This window comes from Ranitomeya imitator, chromosome 4 (genome assembly GCF_032444005.1).
Source record: "Ranitomeya imitator isolate aRanImi1 chromosome 4, aRanImi1.pri, whole genome shotgun sequence".
In the NCBI taxonomy this organism is placed as follows: domain Eukaryota; kingdom Metazoa; phylum Chordata; class Amphibia; order Anura; family Dendrobatidae; genus Ranitomeya; species Ranitomeya imitator.
The window spans coordinates 397,920,436-397,944,372 of NC_091285.1; the positions used below are offsets into that span (position 1 = coordinate 397,920,436).

The 23,937-nt window shown below is 42.8% G+C and overlaps 1 protein-coding gene across 5 annotated transcripts in view; it reads left to right on the forward strand.

Annotated features, from left to right (window-relative positions):
- The window catches only part of IL15RA (interleukin 15 receptor subunit alpha), a 122,413-nt gene that overhangs the window by 68,591 nt on the left and 29,885 nt on the right, over nucleotides 1-23,937 (forward strand). For 3 of the 5 annotated variants that reach the window (XM_069765321.1, XM_069765319.1, XM_069765320.1), the window contains 4 exons: nucleotides 1,574-1,768; nucleotides 2,858-2,917; nucleotides 5,434-5,640; nucleotides 15,958-16,134. In XM_069765321.1, coding sequence (XP_069621422.1) covers nucleotides 1,609-1,768; nucleotides 2,858-2,917; nucleotides 5,434-5,640; nucleotides 15,958-16,134 — 604 coding nt within the window. In that variant the 5' untranslated portion in view covers nucleotides 1,574-1,608. The remainder of the gene's footprint in view (nucleotides 1-1,573; nucleotides 1,769-2,857; nucleotides 2,918-5,433; nucleotides 5,641-15,957; nucleotides 16,135-23,937) is intronic. The other 2 variants (XM_069765322.1, XM_069765323.1) reach the window with 1 other exon arrangement.

Sequence of the window (23,937 nt, forward strand, 5' to 3'; positions counted from 1 at the left end):
CAGGCTGTTGTCCTCGTCTGTTCACTCCTCACTCCATCGTACTCCCCCGTGCCGTGAAGATTTGTGTGTTGACACAAGCTTTAATAAAGACAAACTTTGCATCACAGGACCAGTGAGTGTTGCCGTGTTTTGCTCTTATCTATCGGATGTTTTCACTGTTGGTTTACACATGAGCACCTCCCGTGAATGCCAGATTCCTGACACACAGATTGATGTGGTCTTCTAAAGGCTGAGCTGCTTGCTTTTTTTCTTTTTTTTTCTTTTTTTGAAGTTATATTATTATTATTATTATTATTATTTATTGTTATAGCGCCATTTATTCCATGGCGCTTTACATGTGAGGAGGGGTATACATAATGAAAACAAGTACAATAATCTTAAACAATACAAGTCATAACTGGTACAGGAGGAATGAGGACCCTGCCCGCGAGGGCTCACAATCTACAAGATGAAAAGTTTGGGCACCCCTATTAATCTTAAGCTTAATGTTTTATAAAAATTGTTTTTTTTTGCAACAGCTATTTCAGTTTCATATATCTAATAACAGAAAATGTGCAATCTGCATTCAAACAAAATTTGACAGGTGCATAAGTATGGGCACCCTTATCATTTTCTTGTTTTAAATACTCCTACCTACTTTTTACTGACTTACTAAAGCAGTTAGAAGCGCCATGTAGAAGCGCCTGTGCGCGAAACGGCCGTCATCCTCTCTTTTCACTCCCCCGCTCCCTCGTATATTCCCGTAGATGCTGCATCATGTCTGTGAAGGCGTAAACGCTGAATAAAGGACAATATTTTAGCTGAAGACAGAGGGTGAGTGCGGCATTTCTTTCTTATATCCGCTTCACTGTGATTCTTGGACTTTGCATGCATAGCACCACCCGGATCTCATCAGAAACTAATAGCGTCCACTCCACACAAGATCACACGTAAATTGCCATGGTTTGATATACAGCCTTTCAGTGCCGGTTGCATTTTTTCTTTCTTAGTTGTGGACTTATTGAGAAACATTACTGTGTCCAACAGTTATTAGATATATGAAACTGAAATAGCTGTAGCAAAAAAAACTATTTTTATAAAACATTAAGCTTAAGATTAATAGGGTGCCCAAACTTTTTCATATAACTGTATATAATTCCACGTGTTAATTCATAGTGTTGATGCCTTCAGTGTGAACGTACAATTTTCATAGTCATGAAAATACAGAAAAATCTTTAAATGAGAAGGTGTGTCCAAACTTTTGGTCTGTGCTGTCTGACATCTGTTTTTTGTCTTGTTTTTTACGCATATTTTGAAATCTATAGACGATTCTCATCCAAGAAGCAGATGAGACTAGCGTATACTGTTTTATTTTTTTCACATAGACAGTTCATCTATGTATATTCAAGTGAATGTCCGTGTGCTATCTATGTGATGTCTTTCTTCTTTTTATGCAGACGGTACTCAGACCGAAAATATGGTAATATGCTAATATTTCCAAGTCGAACCTGTAGAAAATACTGCGTGTCTGAACAGAGACTTTTGTGTTGTCTTTGGGTACATCTAAACATATATCATTTGTATTACTCATTAGTGTGCAGAGACCCAAAGACAGTGAAGAACACCAAGATGAACCAATATTCAGGAAGCTATAAGGTGTACAGTCACTTGCGGTATATATGTCAAGATGGTTACAAACGTCAAGCTGGTACATCAAATCTTGCCATTTGCCTTATTGATGATAAAACTAATAAAGCAGCCTGGAAATATGGAAATATCTCCTGCATTAGTAAGTACAGATTAAAATTGAGCCAAATAGTCTCTTCCCAGAGAGTTTTTGTAATATTACATATATAAGTACCATTGCAAGTTTTTGTACCATGCTTATTTAGAGCTAGGCTCTTTTCACATGTCCATGTTTATGTGCAAAAGTGATCTGGGGTATCAGTTACGCAAGGAAGTGGAGGGGACCCATTGATTGTTAGGGCTTTGTCTGGCTTTTTTGGAATGGAAATAAAAAAGTCCTGAACATTTGAACCAGGGGTGGACATATCATTGGTGCAGCCACACAGGGACCCAAAAGGTAAGGAAGCCCACTCCCATCGCCAAATCAGCACACAGCGACTCTTATAGACAGAACAATGCTACTGCAAAGAGTCCATATACTATTTTTGCACATGGGTCCTCTCTCTGTGTCCACCCCTGAGTAGAACTTTCTCTTGAAGTCTAAAAAATGGAACACAGATGTACAGTACCTCAGAATCATCAATGGGGCCCCTTTGCTTTCTTGCATACCTGATACATAAGAAGACTTTTGCACATGAATTACATTTTAAACGGACATGTATGTGAACAGAGCCTTAAGCTAAGTTCACACTTGCGTTTGGGTGCTCTGCGTAGGGCTGCGTACTTCTTCCCTTCAGATCTGCATGCGTCCTGCGTACCTATCTTTAACATTGGGTACGCAGGGACATGCGTTGCATGCTGATGCATCCGCATGTGTCATTTTGACGTGTCCGCCGACCACACGGGAACGCAACATGTTGCGTTCCCGTGCGGTCGACAGGCACGTCAAAACGATGCATGCGGAGGCATCCGCATACAACGCATGTCCTTGCGTACCCAATGTTAAAGATAGGTACGCAGGACGCATGCGGAAGTAGGCGGAGCATCGGCAGAGCTTAAGGGAAGATTTACGCAGCCATATGCAGACCAGCCAAATGCTAATGTGAGCCTTAGTGATGGCAGATTCTGACCTTTAGATCTGTAGATCTGTTCATCCCTGTTGCAATTAAGTGATTTGTGAAAGCAAAGCTGAAATGTTCACATTCCCTTGATTCTATCTTAACTGTTTCCTTTTTTTGTGTGTCTTATTTAGGGGATCCTTTAGTTCCTATTACTACTCCAAGCAACACAATATCTTCATTCACTACTTCAGGTAAAAACTGCCATTATAAGTAAAGAGATCTATCTTTAACTGATTATCTTATAGTCACATTAGATATGCCAAAAAAATCTAAAAACATCTGTACACAGTCAGGCTAAGTTCACGCAAGCGTATGAAAAAAAAGTTCAAATTTATTTCCAGAAAGAAAACGGATGATGTTTCATCTGTATTGTCATCCATATACATCCATTTTTATATATTAGCAGTTATTAAGATTTACAAGACTAAAAACAGTGTAATTAAAGACAGTGTAGCCGTAAAATCAGATGCTAAACAGTTGATCTGTATGGAATCCAATTTCTTTGTGTACTGTGTAGGGGTTTCCGTTCTCTGGTACCCACTTGGATTCGCACAAGGTGATTACATCAAAACAGAATAAAGTTTATCCTCATTCATAAATTTTACAGCTACAAACTGAAAGATGCCTTTTTTCAGCACAATTAAACAACAAAACAGTCCTTTCTCTGGGTAAGACAAAGAAAATCAAAATGGTCTCACCAACTTCATATTACAGGCACTTCTCAGTCTCTAGCATAGACTGTCCACCATTAACAGTCTTTCTCCAGCGCCAACACAACGCACTCTGCCAAGCTAACCCTGCTGCCTGTTATTGTGCCTGTAAGACTGGAGTATGGGAGTGTCTTTTCCCACCCAGGCTCTTTTGATTGCTCTTAGATCCCGGACCCAAAATCCAGTCGATTAAAAACCCCCTCAGTTAACTAGGGCTACAGATACAAACTTTGCTTTACCGAGGCCAGCCACCTAAGTGATACATACCTACCATCAAGGACATTACCTCCTGCTTTCCTGCAACTCACAGACTTTAATAGGCAAGTCTCATCTGAAATATGGAATAGATTAGTGCATGCTATTATTTTTTTTTCACTCCGATATTTGGTTTGTAAAAAAAAACGGTCACATAAACAGACCTATTGAACAACACTGGTCCATATGCTGACAGTTTTATCAGTACTCACATGGAATATAAAAGTTGCATAACTTAGCCTTACTCTAAAGGCCCCTTCACACTAAGCGACGCTGCAGCGATACCGACAACGATCCGGATCGCTGCAGCGTCGCTGTTTGGTCGCTGGAGAGCTGTCACACAGACCGCTCTCCAGCGACCAACGATGCCGGTAACCAGGGTAAACATCGGGTAACTAAGCGCAGGGCCGCGCTTAGTAACCCGATGTTTACCCTGGTTACCATCCTAAAAGTTAAAAAAACAAACAGTACATACTTACCTAACGCTGTCTGTCCTCCAGCGCTGTGCTCTGCACTCCTCCTGTACTGTCTGTGTGAGCACAGCGGCCGGAAAGCAGAGCGGTGACGTCACCGCTCTGCTTTCCGGCTGACCGACGCTCACAGCCAGTGCAGGAGGAGTGCAGAGCACAGCGCTGGAGGACAGACAGCGTTAGGTAAGTATGTACTGTTTGTTTTTTTTACTTTTAGGATGGTAACCAGGGTAAACATCGGGTTACTAAGCGTGGCCCTGCGCTTAGTTACCCGATGTTTACCCTGGTTACCAGTGAAGACATCGCTGGATCGGTGTCACACACGCCGATCCAGCGATGTCCACGGGAGATCCAGCGACTAAATAAAGTTCTGGACTTTGTTCAGCGACCAACGATCTCCCAGCAGGGGCCTGATCGTTGGTCGCTGTCACGCATAACGATTTTATTAACGATATCGTTGCTACGTCACAAAATGCAACAATATCGTTAACAATATCGTTATGTGTGAAGGTACCTTTACAAGAGAGTGGTTACAGCCAGGTCTTAATTTACTCACACATTTTAAGGAGGAATAACAAAGGAAATGCACAACACACAAAGAGAGAAAACACTCCAGAATTTTTTGTTTTGTAGGGAATGCAATTAGGGATTACAAAATTATAATCTTGCCTGAAGAAGGAGCCTTTGTGCTCTCTGAAAGCCTGCAAACATTTTATTTTCTGGTTAGCCAATAAAGGTATTACTCCATGAATACTTTTGTCATCATTGGGCAGAAAAGTATTCACATCGATTTTTCTGACTAACACGGTACCACAATATACCGTAATTTGTTATTGTACATCATTATTCCCGCTACAAAATGGAGCGCCAAGTTATATGCCTAATTCCACTCCATTTATTCTTTATGGAGCTGCTGGCAAAAGCCTTGCACATTGGTCAGCAGTTCCATAGCAAATAAAATGGAGTAGTGATATATTCTAAAGTGGATAAAAGTTCCAATTCTGCCAGCTGGGCTGGGTCCAAAAGGATGGCCCAACACACATCATCAAGTTATTTCCCGACATCCCCTTTAAATCTGAATTCACTGCCCCCAGGTCTTTAGGCTTTCCTGTCATTTTACATTATATACTATTTCTGCAAAATCACATTTCATGAAACTCAATAGCAAATTACAGAAAGAGTCTTCTCTTTGAAATTTATAAGGCCTTGTTGTTTAAACCAATTGATCAGTTGTTTGCAAAGACTTTTATTTCTGTGAAACTTTTTCTCTAGTTTCAAGTTCAAGTCATGTTTCCACTTCATCACCCACAATGAAAAGATTTACAAGAATGCCATCCACTCCAACAGTCAAGATCCCCGAGACACCGCATTCTACACATGGAAAAGTTACACAAACATCACAAATTCCTGCACGTACTCCCATGATCAGGCTTTCCACTGAGAGGCATCACACTACTCCAGGAAGAACACAATCTCCAGGTTAGTCAATAAAGTTTCTGAATGCATCTAATGGATATAAATACATTTATACTGTATACATGTTGCTCAGTGTTTAGCACAGCAGCCTTGCAATGCTGGGAGTCCTGGGTTCAAATCCCACCAAGAACAACATCTGCGAGGAGTTTGTATGTTCTCCCCATGTTTGCGTGGGTTTAGACCAGGTTCACATTGCGTCTATGGCGTCCGTTAGACGGACTACGTTACACCGCGGCATAATGCGGTGTAACGCAGTCCGTTAACGCCGCCATTTTGCCCTATTTCGGACGCATCGCTAGCGCACGCCCACTATGGGCGTGCGCTAGCGATGTGCCGTCATTGAGTGACAGACCCTGGGACGCGGGCTGCAGCGTTTCCGGGTCCATCACTGCTAGCGCAGATACAGCATCTGCTAGCTCTATCTGCACTAGCGCGATGACACATCGACACTTGCGTTAACAGCAGCCCGTTAACGCATGTGTTGAACGGGCTGCTGTTAACGCAATGTGAACCTGGCCTTACTCCTGATATTCCAGCTTTCTTCCAAACTTCAAAGACATACCGATAGGGAATTTAGATTGTGAGCCCCAATGGGGACAGTGATGATGATGTCTGTAAAGCGCTGTGGAATTAATGAAGCTATATAAGTGAGTAAAATAAAGAAATAAAATAGTCATATACAATTAACACAAGTAAAGATAATTCTTTGAATAATAAAAAGATAATTAATTTGCTATTATTCGTTGTATGAGTCTCTTGTGGCCATTACCAATACCTCTGTTATTGTGTATTATGCGTTATTTTTTAGTCTTAGCAGCTGAAACCTGTAACTTGTCCTGCTTATGTGTTGGACACACAAGTGTATGATTTTTTTACAGTACAGTTATCAGAACTCTCTTTTGTAGCAAACTGTGCATTTGTACATTCTCAATAGCTTAATTTTCAAACTTTAAAAACGACCTATCACCAGTTTTAGCATATTAAAGTGGACACATCATGGAATAGTGGCTGCATAGCTGAATAAAACATGTTTTTTAATTTCTCATCTCCATTGCAGAGACATTAGCTAGTAAAGTTTAGATTCTTGGCTAAGGCCAAGTGGGTGTTATCAGAGATTCTTTTTTGAGGGTGTTTAGTTTCTCCCCTGCATGACATGTTTGTAATGACAAGAGGCTCTATTGTACTACCCTTTCCCCCACAGTTAAGGTACCTTCACACATAACGATATTGTTAACGATATCGTTGCATTTTGTGACGTAGCAACGATATCGTTAATGAAATCGTTATGTGTGACAGCGACCAACGATCAGGCCCCTGCTGGGAGATCGTTGGTCGCTGAAGAAAGTCCAGAACTTTATTTCGTCGCTGGATCTCCCGTGGACATCGCTGGATCGGCGTGTGTGACACCGATCCAGCGATGTCTTCACTGGTAACCAGGGTAAACATCGGGTAACTAAGCGCAGGGCCGCGCTTAGTAACCCGATGTTTACCCTGGTTACCATCCTAAAAGTAAAAAAACAAACAGTACATACTTACCTATCGCTGTCTGTCCCCGGCGCTGTGCTCTGCACTCCTCCTGTACTGTCTGTGTGAGCGTCGGTCAGCCGGAAAGCAGAGCGGTGACATCACCGCTCTGCTTTCCGGCCGCTGTGCTCACACAGACAGTACAGGAGGAGTGCAGAGAAGCAGAGCGCCGGGGACAGACAGCGATAGGTAAGTATGTACTGTTTGTTTTTTTTACTTTTAGGATGGTAACCAGGGTAAACATCGGGTTACTAAGCGCGGCCCTGCGCTTAGTTACCCGATGTTTACCCTGGTTACCGGCCTCGTTGGTCGCTGGAGAGCGGTCTGTGTGACAGCTCTCCAGCGACCAAACAGCGACGCTGCAGCGATCCGGATCGTTGTCGGTATCGCTGCAGCGTCGCTTAATGTGAAGGGGCCATTACTGCTCTGAAATGAAAGGTGTTTGCAATTACCCTCAAATCTGCTTTACTCTACAAAGTAGGTGCAGAGATCACCGAGGACAGCAAGGCTGGGTGTTGTTACATGTCTCAATCAGAGAAGCCTTGTTCTAAGTTCCACAGGGGTATGCTATTTTTTACCCCATATGAGACCTCCTGCTTATGATTAGTCAGCGCCATGTCAGGAAAAAGTACACAGTCCAAGAGAAGAATCTCTGCTAATAGCCATTTAGACTTAGCATCAATTAGAATATAAATTTACTTGCTAATGTTTACGCAATAGAGATGAGAAATAAAAATTATGTTTTATTCAGCTCCACAACCACTATCCCATGATGTGGAAAACTCGTGAAAGATCCTTTTGACGACACAGCATTTAATCTTAATTATGCCAGATGTATTATTTCAGTAGGCCCAGGAACATGAACTATTGTTCATATGAATATGCGCTTATAGTGTTGCTACACATGGTACATACTCAATAGTTGTAGAAAGTTTCTTGTACCAAAGATAGGACTATATCACACCCTATCATCAAATATCAAAACCATAACAAAGAAAAGATGACATACGGTGGCATTAGCGTATAAAATATAATACTTTATTAATTAAAACATCAAAGACCAAAAAAGTGTATGAAAGCAATATACATGAACACAAAGGGCTAAGTAGTCACAATCACAATAGCAAGAGACAAGCTGGGGGAAGGTCCCAGCAGAATATCAAAGTATGGTATAGGGGTCCAAGTGCCCCATATATAGTTCCCCAATGCAAACGGCAGAGAAAAATGCTACATAGTTCAGAGCAAGTGGAGCAGACGTCGGCCCCAGATAAAGCAGCAACTGTATTATTAATCCTAACCAAAATAATATAGTGGCCAAACAAATGAAGGCCCAAAAAAATTATATATATATATATATATATATATATATATATATATATACTGCCACAGACCGAGCCGACATCACCACCGCTAGCCCAATAATAGTATCAGATACATAGCAAACCCAGTAACTGAATAAGTAAATAACCATGAAATGATATTACCCACCGCAGTGCAGGGACCTTCCACGAGCCTGTCCCACGCCCCAACGCGCGTTTCGGCACAAACAACCTTCGTCATGAGAAATAAAAATTATGTTTTATTCAGCTCCACAACCACTATCCCATGATGTGGAAAACTCGTGAAAGATCCTTTTGACGACACAGCATTTAATCTTAATTATGCCAGATGTATTATTTCAGTAGGCCCAGGAACATGAACTATTGTTCATATGAGTCTGAACTTGACTCTTGTTGTAGATTGAATTAATGTTTGCTAATTGTTGAATGGCTGCTGTTTACCTATTGAATCAGTCCTTGCAGCTTATTGTCCTACTGTCCTTGGGAGACAGGGATGCAAGGTGATTGAACATTCAATGTTTGCTAATATGTTGATTACCAGGACATGCAAACAGTGAAGGACAAACTATGCAGATTGATTGAATTCTCAAAAGGGAGTTGACCTCCTGCTACATTCCTCCAGTCCTGTGGGAAAATGAGTGAATAAGAGCTGCAAACTATAAAAGTGGGATCTGCCTCTGTTTCCAGAGAGACTCTACCAAACAATAGTCAAGGTACCATGGCTCCATCAAGAGGAATACATATTTGACATTCTACAGGATGGCAGCTTAACCCCTTAATGACCGCCGATACATCTTTTAACTGACCTGCGATATAAGAGAATAGCATCCCCATACAGGTGACAATCCAGCAGCTGCCGGCTGTCCACTACAGCTGACAACTTGCTGTATCAGCCACGATCGGTGTTTGCACCATCCAAATCTGTTTAACCCCTTAGATGCTGCTGTCAATAGTGACTACTTCATTATAAATGGTTAACAGAGCGTGGGGGCTTCTTCTTTATCCCAATTGGTGCACTCAGATCATGATTTTGTGGTGCTGATGTTTGTGATGGCAAATTCACGACCAAATAGCGACCTGAGAGTCTAACGGCTGTTGTAACCTGTTCAGAAGTTAGAGACATTTAGGTGGCAAAAATGCACATTTTCATTTCTGTCATGCCAATTTGCATTAATTCCTGAAAATCACCTGAAGGGTTAATAAACTACCTGACAGCAGTTTTCAATATGTTAGTGGGTGCTGTTTTTAAAATGGTATCACTTTGTTGGGTTTCCCAATATATGGGACCACTAAAGTCACTTCAAACATCGAAAGGTCCCTAAAAAAATAAATTTTGTAAATTTCCTTAAAAGAAAAAAAAATTGCTGGTACATTTTTAAACCTCCTAAAAAGCCAGCAAAATAAAAGAACACTTTACAGACGATGCTGATGTAAAGCAGACATGAGGGAAATGCTATTTATTAATGTCTTTCTGTGGTATGACTATCTGGATTAAAGGGATAATCATTCAAAGTTTGATAATTGCTAATTTTTCAACATTTTTCTCAAATGTCTGATAATTTTTATGAATAAACACAAAACATATCGACCTAAATTTACCATTATCATAAATTATATTGTGTCATGAAAAAACATTCTTAAAATCACTGGGATTTGTTGAAGCGTTGCAGAGTTATTACCACATAAAGTGACACTGGTCAGATTTCAAAAATTTGGCTTTGTCACTAAGGGGTTAAGAAACAACGGCTCTAGCTGAAGTAATACAGATCTGCTCCATTGACTATGACTGAACCAAAGGAGACATTCGAAGAAGCCAAGTTAGGACCATTCAGTCACCTGGCCCTATGGAGACATTCAGAGGAGCAAGGTTGGGACCATTCAGTCACCTGGCCCTGTGAAAAAGTTCAAAGAAGTCAGGTTGGGACAATCAGATCACCTGGCCAGGTATCTCAGTGGACTGTCAGCTTCCCAAGCTTGTCACTACCTCCTCTCTGTGGATGCCTGCCAAAATCAAGGTGCCACTGGTGGGGGTAGTCGGCCCTGGAAGCCCCGAAGTCTCAGCTGCTCTTTTATTGGCCAGCCAGTGGAACGCTGAGACTCTGTAATTTGCACAATCTTGTGTATAAGTTGGGACTATTTATATGTTATTGTATGTTGGTGGTTCAATAAAGTATTGCTACACTGTTTTACCCTCACCCTGTGTTGTCTGCCAACGGGGTAGAGGAGTGGACGTTCAGATGAATGAGCCCTGGTCATTGCGGTCTTTCTAAAGATAGCCAGGCCAGTGGACAAGAGCACCCACTGACCCATGCGTCTCTACAATCCTCCTTAACCCCTTTCTACCATTGGACGTACTATTCCGTCCATGTGGGGTGGGCCCTACTTCCCAAGGACGGAATAGTACGTCCAGAGTGATCAGCCGCGCTCACGGGGGAGCGTGGCCGATCGCTGCCGGGTGTCAGCTGACTATCGCAGCAGACATCCAGCACTATGTGCCAGGAGCAGTCACGGACCGCCCCGGCACATTAACCCCCCAGTACACTGCGATCAACCATGATCGCAGTGTTCCGGCGGTATAGGGAAGCATCGCGCAGTGAGGGGGCTCCCTGCGTGCTTCCCTGAGACCCTCGGAGCAACGCGATGTGATCGTGTTGCTCCTAGCATCTCTTACCTCCTCCTCCCTGCAGGCCCAGATCCAAAATGGCTGCAGGGCTGCATCCAGGTCCTGAAGGGAGGTGGCTTCAAAGCGCCTGCTAAGAGCAGGCGCCGGGAAGCCTCCCTGCTGTGCATGTCAGATCGCTGATCTGACACAGTGCACAGCAAAGTGTCAGATCAGTGATCTGTCACTTTACTGTGATGTCCCCCCCCCCGGGGCAAAGTAAAAAAAAATGTAAAAAAATTAAAATTCCTAAATAAATAATAATAAAAAAAACAATATTGTTCCTGTATCTAAATAAAAAAAACAGACAATAAAAGTACACATATTTAGTATCGTCGCGTCCGAAACGACCCGACCTATAAAACTGTCCCACTAGTTAACCCCTTAAGTGAACACCGTGAACAAAAAAAAAAAAAGGCAAAAAACAACTCTTTATTATCATACCGCCAAGCAAAAAGTGGAATAACACGCAATCAAAAAGATGGATATAAATAACCATGGTACCACTGAAAACGTCATCTTGACCCGCAAAAAACGAGCCACCATACAGCATCATTAGCGAAAAAATAAAAAAGTTATAGTCCTCAGAATAAAGCGATGCAAAAATAATTATTTTTCTATAAAATAGTTTTTATCGTATAAAAGCGCCAAAACATAAAAAAATGATATAAATGAGGTATCGCTGTAATCGTACTGACCCGAAGAATAAAACTGCTTTATCCATTTTACCAAACGCGGAACAGCATAAATGCTCCCCCCAAAAAAGAAATTCATGAATAGCTGGTTTTTGGTCATTCTGCCTCACAAAAATCGGAATAAAAAGCGATCAAAAAATGTCATAGGCCCGAAAATGTTACCAATAAAAATGTCAACTTGTCCCGCAAAAAACAAGACCTCACATGACTCTGTGGACTAAAATATGGAAAAATTATAGCTCTCAAAATGTGGTAACACAAAAAATATTTTTGCAATAAAAAGCGTCTTTTAGCGTATTGCGGCTGCCAATCATAAAAATCCGCTAAAAAACCCACTATTTATAGTAAATCAAACGCCCCCTTCATCACCCCCTTAGTTAGGGAAAAATTTTAAAAATGTATTTATTTCCCTTTTCCCATTAGGGTTAGGGCTAGGGTTAGGGCTAGGGTTTGGGCTAGGGTTAGGGCTAGGGTTAGGGATAGGGGTAGGGTTAGGGTTGGGGCTAAAGTTAGGGTTAGGGTTGGGGCTAAAGTTAGGGTTAGGGTTTGGATTACATTTACGGTTGGGAATAGGGTTGGGATTAGGGTTAGGGGTGTGTCAGGGTTAGGGGTGTGGTTAGGGTTACCATTGAGATTAGGGTTAGGGGTGTGTTTGGATTAGGGTTTCAGTTATAATTGGGGGGTTTCCACTGTTTAGGCACATCAGGGGCTCTCCAAACGCGACATGGCATCCGATCTCAATTCCAGCCAATTCTGTGTGGAAAAAGTAAAACAGTGCTCTTTCCCTTCTGAGCTCTCCCGTGCACCCACACAGGGGTTTACACCAACATATGGAGTATCAGCGTACTCAAGACACATTGGACAACAACTTTTGGGGTCCAATTTCTCCTGTTACTCTTGGGAAAATACAAAACTAGGGGCTAAAATATAATTTTTGTGGGAAAAAAAGATTTTTTATTTTCACGGCTCTGCGTTACAAACTGTAGTGAAACACTTGGGGATTCAAAGTTCTCACAACACATCTAGATAAGTTCCTCGGGGGTCTAGCTTCCAATATGGGGTCACTTGTGGGGGGTGTCTACTGTTTAGTTACATGAGGGGCTCTGCAAATGCAACATGACGCCTGCAGACAATCCATCTAAGTCTGCATTCCAAATGGCGCTCCTTCCCTTCCGAGCTCTCCCTTGCGCCCAAACAGTGGTTCCCCCCCCCCCACACATATTGGGTATCAGCGTACTCAGGACAAATTGGACAACAACATTTGAGGTTCAATTTCAACTGTTACCCTTGGAAAAATACAAAACTGAGGGCTAAAAATAATTTTTGTGGGAAAAAAACGATTTTTTATTTTCACGGCTCTGCGTTATAAACTGTAGTGAAACACTTTGGGGGTTCAAAGCTCTCACAACATATCTAGATGAGTTCCTTAGGGGTCTACTTTCCAAAATGGTGTAACTTGTGGGGGGTTTCAATGTTTAGGCACATCAATGGCTCTCCAAACGCAACATGGCATCCCATCTCAATTCCAGTCAATTTTGCATTGAAAAATCAAATGGCGCTCCTTCCCTACCGAGCTCTCCCTTGCGCCCAAACAGTGGTTTACCCCCACATATGGGGTATCGGCGTACTCAGGACAAATTGTACAACAACTTTTGGGGTCCAATTTCTTCTCTTAGCCTTGGGAAAATAAAAAATTGGGGGCGAAAATATCATTTTTGTGAAAAAATATGATTTTTTATTTTTTACGGCTCTGCATTATAAGCTTCTGTGAATCACTTAATGGGTCAAAGTGCTCACCACACATCTAGATAAGTTCCTCGGGGGTCTAGCTTCCAATATGGGGTCACTTGTGGGGGGTGTCTACTGTTTAGTTACATGAGGGGCTCTGCAAATGCAACGTGACGCCTGCAGACAATCCATCTAAGTCTGCATTCCAAATGGCGCTCCTTCCCTTCCGAGCTCTCCCTTGCGCCCAAACAGTGGTTCCCCCCCCCCCACATATTGGGTATCAGCGTACTCAGGACAAATTGGACAACAACATTTGGGGTTCAATTTCAACTGTTACCCTTGGAAAAATACAAAACTGGGGGCTAAAAATAATTTTTGTGGGAAAAAAACGATTTTTTATTTTCACGGCTCTGCGTTATAAACTGTAGTGAAACACTTTGGGGGTTCAAAGCTCTCACAACATATCTAGATGAGTTCCTTAGGGGTCTACTTTCCAAAATGGTGTAACTTGTGGGGGGTTTCAATGTTTAGGCACATCAGGGGCTCTCCAAACGCAACATGGTATCCCATCTCAATTCTAGTCAATTTTGCATTGAAAAGTCAAATGGCGCTCCTTCACTTCCGAGCTCTGCCATGTGCCCAAACAGTAGTTTACCCCCACATATGGGGTATCGGCGTACTCAGGACAAATTGTACAACAACTTTTGGGGTCCATTTTCTCCTGTTACCCTTGGTAAAATAAAACAAATTGGAGCTGAAATAAATTTTTTGTGAAAAAAAGTTAAATGTTCATTTTTATTTAAACATTCCAAAAATTCCTGTGAAACACCTGAAGGGTTAATAAACTTCTTGAATGTGGTTTTGAGTACCTTGAGGGGTGCAGTTTTTAGAATGGTGTCACACTTGGTTATTTTCTATTATATAGACCCCTCAAAATGACTTCAAATGTGATGTGGTCCCCCCAAAAAATGGTGTTGTAATAATGAGAAATTGCTGGTCAACTCATAACCCTTATAACTCCCTAACTAAAAAAAAATTTGTTTCCAAAATTGTGCTGATGTAAAGTAGACATGTGGGAAATGTTACTTATTAAGTATTTTGTGTGACATATCTCTGTGATTTAATTGCATAAAAATTCAAAGTTGGAAAATTGCGAAATTTTCAAACTTTTCGCCAAATTTCCATTTTTTTCACAAATAAACGCAGGTAATATCAAATAAATCTTACCACTATCATGAAGTACAATATGTCACGAGAAAACAATGTCAGAATTACCTGGATCCGTTGAAGCATTCCAGAGTTATAACCTCATAAAGGCACAGTGGTCAGAATTGTAAAAATTGGCCAGGTCATTAACGTGCAAACTACCCTTGGGGGTAAAGGGGTTAATCCCTTCTTGTCAATTTAATTTTTTTCTATCCTTCGAAGAACCATAACTTCTTTATTTTTTGAGTCCACATAGACATATGGAGACTTGCTTTTCGTGGGACGAGTTGTACTTTTGAATGACAACAATCATTTTACTATAAAATGTACTGTAAAAAATTCCAAGTGTGGTGAAATTGCGAAAAAAATGCAATTCTGATATAGTTTTTTGGGTTTTGCTTTTACAGTGTTCATGTGTGATAAAAATGATCTGACATCACGACTCTCCAGGTCAGTAAGATTGTGGAGATTTCAAACTTCCCCATTTTTTTATTATTATTTTAGTGATGAAAAAAAATTAGAATGTTTTTCAGTAAATTGTGTCACAATTTCCGAGACCCGTAACTTTTTCATTTTTTGGTCAATACAGCGGTGTGAAGCCATTTTTTTAGGTTGAACAGATATTTGTGTTGAAACGAAATTGGCAAGATATGATTCTTTGATTGCTTTTTATTTTAACTTAGCATTGCAGTGAACAAAAAAAAACAATTTTGGCATTTTTATATATTCTGGTGTAAACGATGTTTACTGATTTGGTTATTCTTTTTACATTTTGAATGATTTGACTTTTATGAATGCAGTGATACCACAAATGTATTTTTTTATATATATATTTTAAGGATTTTGAAGAATTACTCAACTGTTTTATATTATCCTCCAGGGATTTGAAAGTTATGATTTTTTTGTATTGCACTTCATTAACTTATGTTGCTTTTTTCTCTCAAGCATAATGTTGCAGTGTTGTTTCCACAACTCTGTTATTGTGAACAGTTAAGCAAGTTGAAGATGAAATGATCTCTAAAAGGGATAAAGTTAAAGATGACACATTTACTGTGTATTTTCGGCAAAATCTTAATCTACCTGTACTACTTGGGCTCCACAGTGATACATGTTAACATAAATACCTTATAAATACCGTAAGTCTTTAGAAATGTAAATATTTTTTCAGGAAAACAGTTTACACAAACATTATTACCCAAGGAGACTGTGAAGGCAGTAACAGAGCAAACCACTGTTTCATCAAGTACAGAAGCGATTATAACAGAAAATACTGGTGTTACAGCAAAGGTGAAAGAAAGCACTGTGACTAATTTCATAATTCATGTGCAAACTACAAACCTTATAGGTGAGTTGATAAATTTTAAAGCAATAACTTAAAAAATGTTTTTCAATCTTTTTTCTTTCAGTGTTAGGTCGGCGTCGGTCGGGAGTCGCACGAGTGTTCTCCGTATGGTCATCCGTGTGTAATCCATTTGCAATGCGATGATGCGATTTCCTCGCATCTATGTATCCGTATGACATCCGTATGAAATCCGTATGCAATGCGATTTTAACATGAGCTTTTACATACCGCAGTTCTCTGTCATTTACACATTGTTTTAAAACTAAATATTCTTCAAAACTGCTCAAAAAAAATAAAGGGAACACTTAAACAACAGAATATAACTCCAAGTAAATCAAACTTCTGTGAAATCAAACTGTCCACTTAGGAAGCAACACTGTTTGACAATCAATTTCACATGCTGTTGTGCAAATGGAATAGACAACAGATGGAAATTATTGGCAATTATCAAGACACACTCAATAAAGGAGTAGTTCTGTAGGTGGGGACCACAGACCACTTCTCAGTACCAATGCTTTCTGGCTGATGTTTTGGTCACTTTTGACTGTTGGTTGTGCTTTCACACTCGTGGTAGCATGAGACGGACTCTACAACCCACACAAGTGGCTCAGGTAGTGCAGCTCATCCAGGATGTCACATCAATGCAAGCTGTGGCAAGAAGGTTTGCTGTGTCTGTCAGCATAGTATCCAAAGGCTGGAGGCGCTACCAGGAGACAGGCCAGTACACCAGGAGACGTAGAGGGGGCTATAGGAGGGCAACAACCCAGCAGCAGGACCGCTATCTCAGCCTTTGTGAAACAGGAGGAGCACTGCCAGAGCCCTGTAAAAATCCCCTCCAGCAGGCAACAAATGTGCATGTGTCTGCACAAACTGTTAGAAACCGACTCCGTGCGGATGGTCTGAGTGCCCGACGTCCACAGATCGAGGCTGTGCTCACAGCCCGGTGAGTCAAAAGACGTGAGCACAGCTACTAGGGTGCACGGGTAGGTTCCCAAACCATATGCATATAGATATAAAGAACCCGGCACTCAACTTGAATTAAACTTGAGGTTTTTTATTCCGTAGTACGAAAATGTTCATGCTAGTTGTCAGCTGGTTTCCTACAGTTAGGAAGCGGGCAGCCGGCATTCAATCAGCATGACATCAGGGAAGACACACCATCAACAGCGCAGACTGAAAAAGAAGGAGCTGCTCTGTCAACATAATGTCGTTGGAAGATGGAGAATCACCAGCAATTGTTGGCCCATGAACTCTGAGACTGTAGAGATTTGTATGTTCAGTAAAAACTAAGCTAACTCCCAGATAACGCCTTTAATGGCTGTCCTGTATTTCAGCTGATGTTATTTGTTGGTTTTTCTTTGCATCCCAAACAATAAGTTTCGTACTACAGAATAAAAAAACTCAAGTTTAATTCAAGTTGAGTGCCGGGATCTTTATATCTATGGGCTCACAGCCCAACACCGTGCAGGACGCTTGGAATTTGACACATAACACCAGGATTGGCAAATTCACCACTGGCACCCTGTGTTCTTCACAGATGAAAGCAGGTTCACACCGAGCACATGTGACAGACGTGACAGAGTCTGGAGATGCCGTGGAGAGTGATCTGCTGCCTGCAACATCCTTCAGCATGACCGGTTTGGCAGTGGGTCAGTAATGGTGTGGGGTGGCATTTCTTTGGAGGACTACACAGCCCTCCATGTGCTCGCCAGAGGTAGCCTGACTGCCATTAGGTACCGAGATGAGATCCTCAGACCCCTTGTGAGACTATATGCTGGTATGGTTGGCCCTGGGTTCCTTCTAATGCAGGACAATGCCAGACCTCATGTGGCTGGAGTGTGTCAGCAGTTCCTGCAAGATGAAGGCATTGAAGTTATGGACTGGCCCGCCTGTTCCCCCGACCTGAATCCGATTAAACACATCTGAGGCATTATGTGTTAGGTGTCGAATTCCCGCCTCTGCACAGGGGGAATCTCGAACCATCTCCGCTGCGGTCTCCCATTCTTCTCCAGCCACAGTGGAGTCTGCTCAGCGGAGACATCAGTCCCAGCGTGTAGCTCAAGCTGATACTGGACGACTGGTTACTATTTCCCTTCCAGGCTCTGTCCTTGTAGCCAGCAATGTTCAGCAGCGAGCAGGTCTTTCTGGGACTAAGTCCTGCTTTTCCCTCACTGAGCATGCCCACGGGACGACCTCTCATTGGAGGTCAGGGGTCACATGCTCAGGTCCTGTTGCGGCTCCTATTGAACCATCTGGAAGGTCTTGAGGCACTACCGCTATAAAAGGTTTGCATGGCCGCTCGGCCATGCGCTAGTGTACACTTGTAAACGTGTGTGTGTTGACGTGTGAAAGTCGCTCATTAATTATCCCCTCCCTTGTGTATTACTGTTCATGTAAGGTGGATAATTTCTATCTAGCACCTGACTTGCACTAGCACGTGAAACACAAAACAGCGTCAAATTGCTGTGACCGCCAGTGTGGCGCCGTGCGCTTTCACAGTGCTTTCCTTGCCCAAGCCTGGGTGGTTAGTGGCGTCCGCCAGAGCGGTACTGCACGCACTCCCGTGCATTTAAATTATTATTTCAGTTACGCTGACACCCCAGTTGCGGTGTCGAGCGCAAGAGGTCTAGTTGTACTCTAATCCCGAACCTAGGGGTAGAGTTCTGGGACTTCTTGCTTGCGCTCTTTGTGCGGTACCGCGGCCCTGTGACGTAACAGGGTTCACTTTCTTCATATTGGGTGAAGTTAACCCGTGTGTGAATCCATATTGTACCGCCATATAGTCCGTCATTACTTAGCAGCAGGTTCCATCTCTGCACGGTGGACCCCGGGCTGCGAACACACCTTACTCTATTTTTCTAATTATTTGGCGCGTTCCGCTAGCCCTCACATTACACTAGCGCCAGGGTGTGGCTAGTGATGACAGACAAACAGCAATCTTTGCGGTACATCCAGCAGCTGGAGGGTAGATTGGTGGCTCTCGAGCGCACAACCTCAACTTTGGATGTAACCGCAGTTGCTGTTCAGGCTGCTAGCGTGACTGCAGCAACCTTGTCCACTGCCACCCCTGTTCCGACTCTATCTCGCCTCCCGCTGCCAGAAAAATTTTATGGTGATAGTAAATCTTGTAGGGGTTTCGTAAGCCAGTGCTCTGTACAACTCAAGCTTCTGGCCGCACGTTTCCCCATAGAGTGGGCTAAGGTGGGATTTATTGTGTCTCTCCTGTCAGACAGGACGTTGGAGTGGGCTCCGCCGCTGTGGGAGCATGGCGATCATGTGGTGCAGAGTGCTCCGTTGTTCCTGAGCACTCTGAAACAGGTCTTTTTAGGACCTCTCCTATGTTCATGCGTTTTTACACTGAACACAATAATAAGACACATGTCCTTTACACAGATATATTGAACATCCAGCTCTGGCAACTTAGGAGATTCCCGCCACACTGGAAGAGTTAATAGCTGTCTCCACTCGTATTGACCTCCATTTTCACGAGCGGAAGTTAGAGTAAACCCAGTGTAGACAGAGGTTTCGGCTGCTCCTACCTTCGTCAAACCTTTGGAATCTCCAGTCCAGGCCCCTGAGTCACATGAGGCTATGATAGTGTTATGAGCGGGATCTAAGTCCTGGACAGCTCGTGCACTCCAGGTTTGTCATGTTTGCCAGCAGTCAGGACATCTTGCCACCAGATGTCCCCAGCGGTTGAGGAAACGTCAGCATCTAGTGGTAGCAGGTGGAGGTACACTAGACACGGCAACGTTTGCCTCCAAATTGTCCTTTAAGGGGACAATTACTATAGGCTCATTTACCAACTCGGTAGAGCTCTGCGTGGATTCTGGGGTGGAGCATTGCGCAATAGTCACCTTCCTCATTCCACCGCTGCGCGCCGCTCTGTCTTCCATCCTCTGCACTGTTCAGGTCAGAGGGCGCAAAGACGCGATTAGTGTGCCCACTGGTAGAACGAGGAAGGTGACTATTGCAAGTGCCGGGGGCCTGAGCGAACAGAGGTTAGTATGTGATTTTTTTTATTTTAATCGCAGCAACAGCAAATGGGGGAAATGTGTGGAGCAACTTATGGGGCCACAATGTATGGAGCTTCGTATGGGGCCACAATGTATGGAGCATCTCATGGGGCCACAATGTATGGAGCATCTCATAGGGCCACAATGTATGGAGCATCGTATCGGGCCACAATGTAGGGAGCATCGTATGGGGCCACAATTTATGGAGCATCTCATGGGGCCATAATGTATGGAGCATCATATGGGGCCTCAAAGTATGGAGCATCTCATGGGGCCATAATGTATGGAGCATCTCATGGGGCCATAATGTGTGGAGCATCTCATGGGGCCATAATGTGTGGAGCATCTCATGGGGCCATAATGTATGGAGCATCTTATCGGGCATAATGTGTGGAGCATCTTATTGGGCCATAATGTGTGGAGCATCTTATGGGGCATAATGTGTGGAGTATCTCATGGGGCATAATGTGTGGAGCATCTTATGGGGCATAATGTGTGGAGCATCTTATGGGGCCATTAACTTTTATGCAGCATTGTATGGGGCAAATGTTTCTATGGAGCATCTTATGGGGCCATTATTAACCTCTGTGCAGCATTATATGGGGCATATTTTAATATGGAGCATTATATGGGGCGTATTTTGTATGAAGCATCTTATGGGGCCCATCGTGAACTGTATGGAGCATTATATGGGGCTCCTGATTCAATATGGATATTCAAAAACACTTAACCTACTGATGTCTCAATTAATTTTACTTTTATTGGTATCTATTTTTATTTTTGACATTTACCGGTAGCTGCTGCATTTTCCACCCTAGGCTTATACTTGAGTCAATACGTTTTCCCAGTTTTTTGTGGCAAAATTAGGGGGTCGGCTTATACTCGAGTATATACGGTACTTAAAAATGATGTTCCACATTATTAAGCAGACCACAGTTTTCAAGTAACATAGGAAAGAAAAAGGATCTCTCTGCTTCCGAAAAGCATTAAATAGTGCAATGCCTTTGTCAAGGGATGAAAACATTAAATATTTCATGAAAACTTAAGAATGATCATCATACTGTGAAGCGATTTGTGACTGAATCAGAGCACAGACAAAGGTCATGCAGATAAAGGCATAATGAGCAAGGTTTCTGCCAGACAATTTCATTGGATTAAGAGAACAGCTGCCAAAATACCATTACAAAGCAGCAAACAGTTATTTGAAGCTGCTGGTGCCTCTGGAGTCCCTCGAACCTCAAGGTGTAGGATCGTTCAAAGGCTTGCAATGGTGCATAAACCTACTTTTCGGCCACCCTTAAACAGTGTTCACAAGCAGAAATGGTTGCAGTGGGCCCAGACATACATGAAGACTCATTTCCAAACAGTCTTGTTTACTGATGAGTGTCGAGCAACCCTGAATAGTCCAGAAGGATGGAGTAGTGGATGGTTGGTGGACGGCCACCATGTCCCAACAAGGCTGCAACATCAGCAAGGAGGTGAAGGAGTCATGTTTTGGGCCGGAATCATTGGGAAACAGCTGGTAGGGCCCTTTAAGATTCCTGAAGGTGTGAAAATGACCTCTGCAAAGTATATAGAGTTTCTGACTGACAACTTTCTTCCATGGTATAAAATCTCATGCTGCAAAGAATACCTCTGAGTCATTGGCTGCTACGGGCATAAAAGGAGATAAACTCATGGTGTGGCCACCATCTTCCCCTGACCCCAACCCTATAGAGAACCTTTTGTAGTATCATCAAGAAAAAGATCTATGAGGGTGGGAGGCAGTTCACATCAAAACAGCAGCTCTGGGAGGCTATTCTGACTTCATGCAAAGAAATACAAGCAGGAACTCTCCATAAACTCATAAGTTCAATGATGCAAGAATTGTGAAGATGATATCAAAGAACAGTTCCTGTGTTGACATGTAACTTGGCCTGTTAGGATGTTTTGGAGTTAAATAGCTTTTTTGTTCAGTGAGTGTGACGTCCTAATACTGCAAATTCCACAAATGAGCATTTTCAGTTCCTTAAAACATATCAAATGTTTAGAAATTCTACTCTGTCTAATAATTTGGAACAGTGCATTTTGAGTTTTTATTCGTTTTGGAGATTATACTGTTATCATTGGGAGGTTTCTTCAATAAAATTCGATGATTAATCTAACGGGTGATGACTTTTATTAGACTGACTGTCATTTGCACCAAGCATTTAGGAAAATCCGAGAAAAATATAATTTGCATAATAATTTGGAACATGGTATAATAAATTTAATGCATAGAATATAATGTAGCCCCCCACAGAATAAAATACAGCCCTCTCCCATAGAATATAACACAGCCCCATAGGATCCATAGACAATATGGAGAGGAGTCTTCTGCTCACGGAGCAGACGCTCAATGGGACAGATGAGGGGGGGGATGGTAGGATGGAGCTGCAGGATGGTGAAGTAGCAAGCTGGGTGACAGTTAGGAAGCGGGGTAGAGGGAAGAGTGCCAGGGACGCTAGTCCTGATCTGGAACACCCCAATAAGTTTGCTAAGTTGGCAGATGAGGGGGGTGCCAGTACAGGGGTAGCACTGCTGCAGCCAGGCATGTCCTCTGAAAGCCGGAGGAGTGACTGCTCCAGTAAGGAGGGAAATAGGAGAGCAGGGCAGGCCAGACAGGTGCTGGTAGTGGGAAACTCAATTATTAGGGGAACAGATAGGGCAATCTGTCACAAAGACAGGGATCGTGGAACGGTGTGCTGCCTACCTGGCGCTCGAGTCCGACACATCGCTGATCGGGTGGACAGATTACTGGGAGGGGCTGGTGAGGACCCAGCGGTCATGGTGCACATTGGCCCAAATGACAAAGTTAGAGGTAGGTGGAAGGTCCTTAAAGATGATTTCAGGGAATTAGGCCGCAAGCTGAAAGCAAGGACCTCCAACGTGGTATTTTCCGAAATACTGCCTGTACCACGTGCCACGCCAGAGAGGCAACGGGAGATAAGGGAGGTTAATAAGTGGCTCAAGAATTGGTGTAGGAAGGAGGGGTTTGGGTTCCTGCAGAACTGGGCCGACTTCTCAGTTGGCTACAGGCTCTACGCTAGGGACGGGCTGCACCTCAATGGGGAAGGTGCAGCTGTGTTGGGGGAGAAAATGGCTAGAAGGTTGGAGGAGTGTTTAAACTAGGAATTGGGGGGAGGGTATTCAATTTATAGGAGGGGAAGATAGTGCAGACAGAGACCTGGGCACAAATAAGGAAGTTGGGGGTGGCGGTGGCATGGGGGTGGGGTTAGAACAGTTAATAATTTAAGAAATAGAGGTACAGAGAGGAACATCAAGTGCATGTATACTAATGCCAGAAGCCTCGCCAACAAAATGGACGAATTAGAACTAATGTTGTTGGAGCATAATTATGACATGGTGGGGATATCCGAAACGTGGCTGGATGAGAGCCATGACTGGGCTGTTAACTTGCAGGGCTATAGCCTGTTCAGAAATGACCATACAGATAAGCGAGGGGGAGGGGTGTGTCTGTATGTAAAATCGTCCTTAAAACCCATCCTGCGTGATAATATAGGTGAATTTAATGAAAATGTAGAATCCCTGTGGGTGGAGATGAGGGGAGGGGGGAAAAATAATAAATTACTGATAAGGGTTTGTTATAAATCTCCAAAAATAATGGAAGCAATGGAGAATATCCTCGTAAAGCAAATAGATGAAGCTGCGACTCAAGGAGAAGTCATTATTATGGGGGACTTCAACTACCCTGAAATAGATTGGGGAACAGAACCCTGCAGTTCCAGCAAAGGTAATCGGTTTTTGACAA